Consider the following 12,268-nt stretch of genomic DNA (forward strand, 5'->3'; position numbering starts at 1 on the left):
CAACAAATTGTCATTTATTAATTATAGCAATTGAGAGATTAATATTATTATTTGATAGCTGAGACATGATATTATTGTACCCATTTGTATACTTGTGTTTTAAACAAGTATCCAAATTTAGTTTTATATTTGTGTGATTAACAATTTTAATTTTCATTATTGTACTCTACAGCCCGCATTTTACCTAAATGTAGAAAAGTTTTGTTTGCTGAATATTTTGTTGCTAGGAAGTATTTAGGTTGAGTGTGATTCAACTTTGGTGATCTCATAATTGGAGTCTTTATAGTAGATGGGAAAACTATTTATACTCGTGTAAAGATTCATTTTTTTTTCCATATATATAGAGAGAAGGTAATACTTGTCTTGACCTTTTAGTTAATTTTGGGGCCAATTGTAGGTCTGACTTTTGTTGGTGGGACACTACTTTGAGTTTTGTCAGGGGTGAGTACATACGAAATAGAGTTTTCCTTCCTACATATATATTCTATTGATTTTGAAAATGAGTTTTGAATTGGTCTCTCCATTTAGTATTTAATGATATTTATTTATAAAAGGATACCAATAGTTGAAATGTTTTTTACAAACTTTAGAATTCACGCTATTTTTTTCTTGAAAAGTTTTGTTAAATCATCCAAATGTAATCATGCATATCATCAGAAACATAATCATTTAGCTTAATCATTCTTAAATGTAATTTATAATTTTTGAAGTTGATACATTCTTATTGCTTACAAAATAATATTTAAAATCCTAGTGTTTGGTTTAATTTAGTTTTAAAGATACCAGAAAATTATATTTTTCCAAAAAAAAAAAACTAGACATACGTGTAACATTGTATTAATTTAATTATTTCACAATATATGCATTTCTATTTAACACAAATATAAATATTCAGTAAAACAATAATATTTTTATTCTATTTAAAAAAATCATTAATTCATCTTACATAAATATTTGTTCTCCAATTGTATTCATTAAAAGTATCGATCGTAATTAATTGTATTGTCAAGTCACTTGCCATGAAGTATTATTGAAATTAACCATTTAGAAATACCGAGAGTATAAAACCATCCGTTTTTTTAATGAGTTGATTTTAAATTGTTGAATGTGACTAAAGTGTGCCTATAAATTGATTTTGATCACAAATTTTGTATTAAAATAAAGGTCACAAGTCACAACAGGAGAAATTAATTATTATTGTAAACTAAACGTGCCCTTAAAAGTTTAAACAAGAGTTATATATTATTGCTTTATTCATTTATTTGACATTTTATAACTTAGGAATTGTATATGAAACCAGACACTACAGATAAAGCATTTGCTTAGTAATGGCTATTGTACATATATTGATATATAGCACTTAAACTGCAGTGCCATATATATATATATACTAACCTTACTAGCTAGTGGCTAAGTTTAGTACTAGATGCATTTTTACACAAACTTGTGCGTCCTCTTTTGGTGGTTATAATTAGGTGAGAAGGGTTTAAAGTATGATATGATTGCATGGTTGCTTAGGTTGTTTTTCCATGAATAAGAGGCAAGTCAACTTCATCACACCACTCGATGTACCTAGTTTCAAAATAAGAACCCTTTGCTTGGTTGGGCAAATAGCTAACCCAAAACTCTCCCCCTATTCTCCACTTCAACACACTCCCTTCCATCTCTTTGCTAAGCCTCCACCCTACTTCCTCCCCATATTCATCCCCAGCAATAACCACCGATCCGCTTTTATTAAACGCTCTATTTGCCCTCACATAGCGCCCTCTCAGCCCATGAGCCGGGTCATCACCCTTGGGCCTCCACGAGCCCACTTCCTGGCCCGTAGTGTTATCATGCAAAACGACGTCGAATATCGCCGCGTTCCCTTCCGCGTCTTGGTCCATTCTCCAACTCCTACTCCGCGTCCTCCTCGACGACTTGGCTAACGCTTTCACGTTAGAACCCTGCGACTTCTCGAAATTGCCCTCCACAATCCTCTTTGTTTCCACTTCGCACTCTTTGTTCTCAGTGGACCGGCCCAAGCTCAGCCCAGCGCAATAAGTGGATCCTATCTCCGGGCCCACCCAAACCCGAACCCGTGACGGAAAGTGCTTCTCCTCAACGAAATCATCCACGTCGTCGTTTTGGCTGAAACCTAACCTCGCGAGGTGGAGGCGTATATTATCGACACGTGCACGAACCTGAATGAAACCATCGTAAAACCCAACGGTGTAGTCTAGCTGCACGTGTGCCTCAAGTTGGTGGTGCGCGAGTGAGTAACGGAGAATCGACTCCTTGGCATCGATGCCAGAGAATTGAGTTTTTTGAACTGTGTTGGTTCGCGCCAGTTTCATGGTCATGACTGGCGCGTAACCTTTGAGAATCCAAAGACCGTGAGCCTCGTTGGCGTAAGAGAATTTTGGAGAAGGCAAAAGCGTTTTTAAGCCTAATAATCCAACGTCGAGTTCTTTGATCAAGTGAAGTTTTGTAATGATGTAACCGAGGGTGCGCATGAAGCAGAGTTCGGTGTCGACGCCGACGGTGATGAAGAAAGTTCGGAGGACGGAGGATGCCAGTTTGGACGACGCCGTTTGGAGAACGGGGGCGAGGAGGGAGTGGAAGTAGAGGGAGCCGGCTTCGGGGGGAGCGTGGAAGGCGCAGAGCCAGAAGAGGCGCATGGTGAAGACGAGGTTGAAGAAGGTGGAGAGGGACTCGGGTGTGTGCGAGTCCATGATCCATGCGATGGGGTCGGGTTTTAGTTTCTGGAGCTGGGAACGGGGGCAGGTGCTATCGTGCGCCGTGGGGGAGTGGGATATGATTTCCTGGAGGAGTTGGAGGAGGAGAGGGAGGAACGGCTTTTCTGATGAGAGGTGGCACTTTTCGGAGACCCATAGAGGCTTGTGAGCGTTGTGTGGGTGAAAGCCTTGCAAGCATACGGTGAAGATCACCGCAGCTTCCGAGTCTGAGCCGGAGGTTCGCTCAGCTTTCAGGTGAATGGAACGAGTTGAGTTGTCCAGCTTGTCGTCGTTCTTCTCACTCGCGAGTTCGAACTTCATGGGTGGCGAGTGGGACTCGGTCCCCTCCACCGAGTTGGGGAGCTCACATATCCATGACCAAACATCCATAGTGTGTTGTGGATTAATGTGGAGTGTTGAGTGGGAGGGGAACGGGGTTTTAAGGAGGGGATGAACGATAACGGGGTTGCCAACTTGGAAGCAGGTTAAGCCACGCAGGGATGAGGAACTGGTGGTTCTGAGAGCCTGATTCTGTCCTGTTTCAGATTTTAGTTTGGATGCATTGATAGGGTTAGTTTTCTTTCACTTTCTTCTACTTCTATGGCTGTAGAATCGAGTAGAAATTCTTGTCGTATGCATGTCATAACTGCATACGTAGACTCAGGTTTTGTCATGGTTAGTTTCTGGGGCCTGGCGCCTTACACGTGTGACCCAGTGAAGTTGGCAACTAGGCATGCTTGCTGGTATTTATGAATCACACAAACAAAAGCTTTTAAATATTTGTCTTTCGTTTAATAGTTTGCATGCAGTGAATGTTAATCTTTAATTTTTTATTAGCGGAATGATCTTAATCAATTAAGACCCGATAAGTGAACAAAACTTATTTTTGTGATCTAGGGAGACTTATGACCCACAGAAGAAAACTACAAATGGAGTTCGACAAAGCATCGCAATCTGGCATGCAAGCAAGATGAAGACCGTCGAGAGTGTTTCTGATGCAGTAAGTCCAGCATAAAACCTGATCATACAAAATACTATATTTTTCATTTTTCAATTCAATAACTAATGCAAATTTTACATAGTGTGTACATTTAGTCTACTTGAGAAAAAAAATACTCTTGGAAAATCTTACCTGATATATATATATATATATAAATTCTATATCTCACTAGTTTTTTTTCCTAATCTTTAAAATATTTTCCAAAATTAAGGACAACAAAATTTGTCCCACTCCAAATACGAAAAACTTCATTCTAAGAAGAAAAAAAAAACACTCGATACTTCACTTGTCTTGAGATATGATTTCTACTCCTATATTATGTATATCTGAATCTTTTCCTTACAAGAAAGTGTTTTTATGAGTTATCAAATGAGAACGCTTACAAGAGTTATTTCCTTATTATTGTGTTTTATCTTACTCACATATATTGAATATTTAATTTAATTTTTATTTTCTTTATATACTCCTTTCAAAGGAAATTGGTGCATGCTTTTGAGGATCAACTAACCGTTCATCATCGAAAATAACTATTCCAAAGCTTAATTCAAGAATTACACTCCTAATTTCAGAAACTTTCTTATAGGCTATAGTGTTGTAAGAGAAGGAAAGTTGAAGCTCAACTCAGCACATTAAGGGTTTGTTTGGATAATTTTTTTAAAAAAACTTCTAAAATAATAAAAAAAAATACAATGAAATGAACTTTTTTCCTAAATTAAAATTAAAGTTAATTTTTATAAGTTCTCGAGTACAATTTTTATAAAAGATTTAGAGAACTTTTATAAAAAAAACTATTTCATTTTTTTCCTTGAAATTTTTCGGGATAAATGAGAAATAGTAAAGTACAAGTTGATTCCAACCCCAAAATTTGAAATTTGAAACTAACAATATTTTAGAAGCAAATCATGCTTTGGTTCCAAAAGTGGAGCAAAAGTTCACTAATATTAATAATTGTACATTGTAAACAGTAACAATGAATACTCCATGCACTACTACTCATCAATACATCTCTAAACTTACATGTTGAGAACAACCATCTTATAAATTTAAGGTAAAATAACTTATTTGCTCATTATACTTTTACGATTTGTAACCTTTAATTTTTATAGCTTGAAAATGATTTTTTTAGTTCATATAATTTATATTTTAATTATTTTTTAGTCCCTATAGTTTAAAAGTAATTTTTTTAGTTCTTATAATTTGTATTTTAATTATATTTTAGTCTTTATAGTTTGAAAATGATTTTTTTAGTTCCTATAATTTATATTTTAATTACCTTTTAATCCTTATTACAAAAAAATATAAAAATAATTAGTTAGAAATTAATTATAAATTATCAACTATTTTTTTATTATAAATTATCATGCAATAAACTAGTTATAAATTATTTTTTAATATTTTTATAATTAATTATAATTGATAATATTACTCATATTTTGATGATAAGAACTCAAAGAAAAATAAAATATAAAGTATAGAAACTAAAAAGATAATTTTCAAATTATAGAGATTAAAAGAAAATTAAAATGCAAATTACAAGAACTAAAAAAACCACTTTCAGATTACAAAGAAAATTAAAAATATAAATTATAAGAACTAAAAAAATACTTTAAAATTATAAGAATTAAAATATACAAGAAAGTATAAAAACTAAATGATTAATTAAATTTAAATTTAATTAGCAAAGTTTGAAAGGGCCAATTTAACCCTAATTTTGGATGGTAGGAAATTTATCGCTGGGTAAACCTAAACAAAGTATTATCTTCTTTGTTGATAACAAATAATATATTTGTATACCGGTTATAAAGAAGAAAAATAAGAGACTCCTATTTTTGGTCATGTTATAGAAGATAAAAGATTTAGTCCAATGGATTATGGTGAAAGAAAGTGAGTGAGTGAGAGATAACACAAAATATATAGTGTCAAAGAAATTAAGAAATAGTGGATTAGAGTAGAACTTGATTACAAGTTCATTCAAAAGTTTTAAAACTAATACTATTTTAGGTCTCATTTGGAGTGGTGGTAAGTTGTTAGTTTTTAGTTTTAAAATGTAATATTAAAAATAAAACCTGTTTAATAAAATTGAAATTGAAATAATTTTTAATTCATTTTAAAAACCTGTTTTCATCGAAGAAAGAATCTTGTCAGTCATTATTCCTAATAGCTCAACTCCGTCGCCGGCCACCCCACCACCACAACAGCCACCCCGTTACGGTCCCTAGTCACCCCGTCGTTGTCGCTACTCGCTAGCCACCCCACCACCGTTGTCATCACCCTAATTACTGTCGCCAGCCACCCCATCATCGCCGCTAGTCTCTCCACCACTGCCTCCAACCACCTTGTTACTGTTACCGACCACCCCTCACCGCCGCTGGCTACCCCCACCACTACCGCTGTCCGATACTCCTTCATCTCACAACCACGACTTTCCTTTTCACAATTAGTATCCCGCAGGGCCATTGTTACTGCCATAGAACTAGCCGCCGACAATAACCTCCGTGCACTTGCAAACAAGTTTCAGAATTGGACGGTAATGAAGCGCATTTTAGAGTTGGGAGACTACCCAGTGACTAGTGGTGTTGTGTTGTTTGGGGAAAGGTGTTACTCTTCCACTGTGATAATCACAAACAAAATTGTCAACAAGTTTTAAGAATTGAAAACTAGGAAAATTTAAAACTACAAATTAGAAGCATAAAATAGTTTTAATTTTAAGAAATTTTAAAACTTCAGATGAAAAATCACTCCAAACAAGACCTTAATTAAAATCAAAGGCACGTGCTTATTTCAGAAGTAAGGCAAAAGCTGATTAATAGTAGTAACCGTAAGTAGTAGTTTAGTAAACTCATTAATACATCTCAAAACTCACCTGTTGAAAAATTCCAAAGTTTGAAAGGACCAATTTAACCTTATTAAAATGCAAAGATTTGAAATTACTCATTTAACCTTAGTTTGGGTGGGGAAATACCCCTAGGAAGTTTAGATTCTTCACAGACCATACTTAGTCTCGTTTTTGTTAACAGCAAATAACATGTTTGCATATTTGTTACAAGGAAGAAAAAGATGCAGATTAAAGATACAGACACCTGAAATTACTAATAACACATTTTTTAAGGTACATTATTTAGTAGTGTTAGATAAAATTTATTAAGACTGACAAAAGTATATATACCTGAAATTCGTATAATTTTTAATTTTTAATAAATTACCGTTAATATAATAAAAATAGGAGTATATTTAAAACATGATGTTACTAAAGTTTATCCAAAATCTTAATGTGCAATTTTTACATGCCTATGCTCATCCTTTGAGGTAGCCTTGTTGCTCCCAAAATCTCAAAAAGAATATCCATACCTAATCCTACAAGGTAAAGCATGCTAGGTACGGCAGAGTTAGCAAGGAGGCATTCTATTGGAAAATCACGAGAAATGAATTACATAATACATAGTAGTACAAGGTAAATCTAAAATACTAGTAGTAGCATTTTGCAAGTCCGTAAGAAGTGCTTTTATATTAAGAAGTGTGTTGAAATGGCGCGTTGGAGGTATAAAACACGGTTTTCTCGGGCCAGGAGGGTTTGACCATTGGTTGCCGAAAACCGAAGTCGTCCTTGGAAAGAGCCCAGTCCCCCTCACTCAGCCCAAGTCTGTAACGGCTGCCATTTACTACTTCACCACCCGCTCCTTAATTTCTCTTTCTCTTTTTCTTTTTTTTTTTACACTAAGCGGCCTTTTAGCTCCCCAATGAGACCAACATAAGTTTTTATTTTTTTTATCCATTATAAAATTATTTTTTTTTATGAGATTTAATTACAGGTAAAACTGATTGTTCCTATCCAATACTATATTTTGTGGAGATGAAATCCATATCTTTTTCTGTAAACTCCCATTGATTTATTATTTTATTTTTTATCACACCATTGGATCTCTTTTTTCTTTCATACATTTACTATTTAGTATTTACTACTCACATAAACGTTGTTCCAATTTACACTCTTTGCCAGTTGACACTTGTTTCTCTCTTTTCATGACTCCCTTTCTCCCAAAAAGTGAAACACCAAAATCCTCCCACAACAACAACAAACAGGTTAGGACTTAGAGAGCCACTCATTCCCATTTGATGGAGGCGAAGAAGGAATATGAAGTGGACCATCTGAGCACACCCACAGGGACCAGTTTCTCTCAGTTACTATTCGGAGATGACGACGACGACGTTGATGAAAGTGCATTGGGTCTCGCTGTGGACCAGTCTTACTCTTACAATTACAACAACCTTACCCGTTCACCTCTTTTCTCCATTCACAAGGCACCCCAAATGCTTTGTTTTGGCAACCATCAAAACGAAGAAGGTGACGTTTTGCTTCCTGAAACCAACTTAACCCCTCAGAAATCTGTCATCACTTCTAGTGACTCCTCTTCTGCTAGCGCTTCCTCCTGCAACCACACCAACACCGCCTTCAATTCCTTACCTAAGTCTAATAATGTCAGTCATAGTGTGAATATATTTTTTATTTCTTGCTCAGTAATTGGAGAATCTTCTTGGTGGTGGTGTTAATATTTTTCTTTTCTTTTCTTTTTGTCTCTTTCTGGTTCAAGAGTTTGCAGAAAAAGCGACAAGAAGGAGTTGCCAAGGTTGGTGTTGGAAGCCAGAGACAAACTAAAAAGAACAAAGCAGAGAACCCCACCTCAACCGGACATGCAAAGGTGAGGAAAATCAACTACGGATTGTTTGCATGTTATTTTCTTTTTCTGTCTTCACTTTGAATTAAAGACTCTCAAGAATCGCAGACACAAGACCCGTCATTTTCTAATAAAAGAAACGTGCAATGATTTTTTAAGTGAGAGGCATGTGTATATATTGTTGTTATATCATAGTTTCATGTAGTTTCACTTATATTATTCTGAATAGCAGAGGAAGGAGAAGCTCGGAGAACGAATTGCAACGTTACAACAACTTGTTTCTCCCTTTGGAAAGGTGAATGAAATACAATTTTATTAGAATTGGAAGTTTGAAAATTTGAGTGATCAATGAGTATCAAAAATGGAGTTGGTTGAATTAAGATTTTGAATGTTGAAACTGCATGTGCAGACAGATACAGCATCAGTGCTTCACGAGGCCATGGGTTATATAAGATTTCTTCATGACCAAGTTCAGGTCCTGTGCTCTCCTTACTTGCAAAGTTTGCCTTCCTCATACCATCAAAATCAGCACGTGAGTCCCATCCCATCTTTCATCATTCTTAGATTCTTCTATCATATTGCCAGGTTTTAATTTTTAAATCAGTTCACAGTTTCATCGTGGTCTTTGATATTGTAAAAAATTGTAAACATATGAAGCTGATGTGGGCACAATTGCAATTCTGTTGCAAAGACCCTGATGTTGATGCTGAAATCACGGTGTTTTTTTTGTGACAATCTTTGATATTGTAGACAAATACATTCCACGTGGTTACAATGGGGTTGCAAAAACCCTGATGTTGTTATTGGCAGCAATTGCGTGTTTTTAAAACCTTGATCATGAGTATGATTTCTTACACTACTAAACAAAATCTACAACTAGCAAAGGTCGGTTTGAGAGGATAAGTTGCAGGGCCCGCATGATGGGGACAACACTGCACATTGCCTTACTTGAAAATGCTGACCCGTGTTTGTGGTAACTCCGCACAGTCAAAACTGTGACACTTAGCCATTTAAGGAAACTCTTGATGACTTGAGGTTTTTTGTTGTGTATGCGATATTTCAGGGGGGCGGAGGTAACAATGAAGAGGAAGTGAACAAGGACTTGAGGAGTAAGGGTCTTTGCTTGATCCCTGTGGGATGCACCGTACACGTGGCAGGTAGCAATGGTGCTGATTTTTGGTCATCTGCTGCAATAGGGAACAATGTTAGTTTCACCATCAGCCAAGCAGTGAAACGAAACCAAGATCAATGAATCCTTTTCAAAAAAAGTTGTAGCCTTTTGGGAAATGGGTTTCCTATGTCTGCCCAAATTGAAGTTGTACCCAATCTGGAGATGGATGGTTGAGGAGGTAAACTACATGAAATGGCAAAGAGGGATAACAAATAACAAGAATGGTTCAAAGTTCACACATGGGGGTACAAACCAGAGGCCATGATTTTGTCCTTAATTATGTAACATCTGTTTTGGTTTTTGGGGGGTCCTTTTCTCAGGACACCTATATCAATATTCTATAGAAGGAAGGAAGGAAATATTTTATGTAGGATTTAGGGATGTGTGCTGGCATTGAACCCTGAACTAGGAGTCTAGGATTCCATATATTTTTATTATAGATATTTTGTCTCTGTAAATTTCGGTAGGCAAGCCAGTTAATGAAGTTATTATAACATATATTTTTATTATATACACATCACAAGCAACGTTTTAGCAAAGGAAAAACAATACAATAATCTAGTCTTGATAGGGTTAAATATGAGAGCATGTCCAGAATATTCAACTGTAAATATGACCATTGAAATAATAGTATTAGGGTATTTAATTCCTGGTGTCGTCACATGTGACGGGATTTGCTGTGGTTATTTTTTGGACTTTGGAGTCTTGTATACAAAATAATAGTGGTGCAAGATCAGTAACTGTTGGTGCAACATCCGAATAAGCGTGATATTATGGCACCATTTCATAATGAGGTGATCGCGACTTCATTGATATGAATGCGACATTGGAGTTATATAGCAATTTGCTTCCCACATTATTAACAGGGGAAATCACAATTTGTTATTTTTGCATGCTTAGCTTGCTTGTTATTTAATGAGTATCACATAGTTCCTAGTTTGATTAAGACATTGATGTTGAGTATTCAAAGATTTTTTATGACTCGCTTCTGTTAAATACACTAATTGACTAAATACTTGGTGTTGAGTATTCACAAGATTTTTTATGACTAATTTCTGTTAAATAAACTAATTGACTAAATACTAAGTGGAGTATTTTCTTTCAATTAGTATCTTTTTGATCTGGATGCGTGTATTCATTTTTTGTCATAATTCTCTATAAATATGGAAAAAGTAATTTTTTTATAAACATTAATATGATAGTATCACAATAAATTAAGACATCTTATGTTGACACCCAAAGTCAAATGATCATCTATCACATACCAAAGTCTTCATTCAAAAAATCAAGCAACGCAAAAAAGATTGGAGGATATAGACCCAACTCAATGATTACAAACAAAACCTATAAAAAGGCAACGAATATCTATTTATGTAAAAGTCTGATCTAATAAAGTCAAGAATTTGATCACATCAAGTAAAATCACGGGAGAGTAAACCAAAAATGCATATATATATATATATATATTAGATTTAATTTATACATAAAATCTTATTTTGTCTCCTCCAAATTTTTGGTTAAAATCCCGCACTGATGACATGTATGGCGTGAATTATATTGGAGAACCAATTGCTATGGTAATTAAGAAAAGTCTCGAGATCAAATAAGCTTTAGACAATTTAGTCCAGCACTTGTTTCTTGGATAACAGAGCAAATAGAAGGTTTTAGATTTAATTATATAGAAGCACAATGCACAATGTACATGGCATATTGGATACATCGTACGTGAAAGTATTGACGATAAAGACCAAAAGCGACTATATGGCAGTAGAGCAAGACTGTTAAGTATTTGTAATCGTTACTATCTAAGGATGTTGGTAATAAGCAAGTAGCAAATTGGATGATCCAAATGAATATGTTAACAGGAGATGAGGAATAGTTCAAAGAGAATGTTAATTATTTAAATTATATAGAGAGAGAGAGTTGTGGAAGAATTGTATTTTATTATTATCTAAATTATTTTAAAAAATTCATCAAAAAATTTCTGGTAGGTTTTAGACACTAGAAAACGAACTGCCAGAAAATTCACTAAAATTAATGTCACATCATCGTTTAATCGTAAATAGATGGTTGAGACTAAAACCTTAACGAAAAAAATGTTTAAAGACATTAATCAATCAAAGTTTTGTTTAACGACTAAAATCTAAAATTTTAAAAAGTTTAAGGATTAAAAACTTAGTTAATCTTATTTTTTATGTATTATTAGTCAAGAGTTATTTTTTTCAAATGATCAAAATTTATAAACTAAAAAATATTTAATATATAAATATTTTTTTATTTTATTTTAAATCATTTTATATGTTTTTATTTTGAATAGTTTACATATTTTTATTTTACCAATTTATTATTGAATTTCATAAATTAACATGAAACTATTTACTTATTTTTTTTAAAAATTGATTTTAATATAAAATTGTTTTTACTCTAATTATTTACTTTAAATTATAAAAGATTTATATATTCAATATTTTTGTTTATAAATTTTGATAATTTAAAAAAAAATTAATAACTCTTAACTAATGCTATAGAGAAAATAATATTAATATAGTTAACTAAATAAAATCTGTATTTTGTTGTTTTATGTTATGTATGAATAATTTTACATAAATAATTAGAGTAAAAATAACATGTATATTAAAATCAATTTAAAAAAATATATAAATAATTTATGAAATTTAATTATAAAAATAAAATAAAAATAAAAATA

General features: G+C 33.7%; 2 protein-coding genes across 4 annotated transcripts; one reads left to right on the forward strand and one right to left on the reverse strand.

Moving 5' to 3' along the window:
* Positions 1 to 1,216: 1,216 nt before the first annotated feature.
* Positions 1,217 to 3,139, reverse strand: LOC114372007. The gene has a single exon (XM_028329371.1). It carries the CDS (start codon positions 3,105 to 3,107, stop codon positions 1,515 to 1,517), a length of 1,593 nt encoding a protein of 530 aa, XP_028185172.1. The 5' UTR covers positions 3,108 to 3,139; the 3' UTR covers positions 1,217 to 1,514.
* A 475-nt stretch (positions 3,140 to 3,614) lies between these two features.
* Positions 3,615 to 10,070, forward strand: LOC114372008 (transcription factor bHLH113-like). Of its 3 annotated transcripts, XM_028329373.1 has the most exons (6): positions 3,615 to 3,717; positions 7,761 to 8,193; positions 8,307 to 8,414; positions 8,623 to 8,685; positions 8,800 to 8,922; positions 9,454 to 10,070. In XM_028329373.1, exons 2-6 carry the CDS (start codon positions 7,831 to 7,833, stop codon positions 9,640 to 9,642), a joined length of 846 nt encoding a protein of 281 aa, XP_028185174.1. In that variant the 5' UTR covers positions 3,615 to 3,717; positions 7,761 to 7,830; the 3' UTR covers positions 9,643 to 10,070. The 3 variants fall into 3 exon arrangements, with proteins under 3 accessions (XP_028185174.1, XP_028185175.1, XP_028185173.1); XM_028329374.1 differs by lacking the exon at positions 3,615 to 3,717 and having other exon boundaries at positions 7,678 to 8,193; positions 8,316 to 8,414; XM_028329372.1 differs by lacking the exon at positions 3,615 to 3,717 and having other exon boundaries at positions 7,680 to 8,193.
* The last annotated feature ends 2,198 nt before the right edge of the window (positions 10,071 to 12,268 follow it).

Source organism: Glycine soja, chromosome 10 (genome assembly GCF_004193775.1).
Source record: "Glycine soja cultivar W05 chromosome 10, ASM419377v2, whole genome shotgun sequence".
Taxonomy (NCBI): domain Eukaryota; kingdom Viridiplantae; phylum Streptophyta; class Magnoliopsida; order Fabales; family Fabaceae; genus Glycine; species Glycine soja.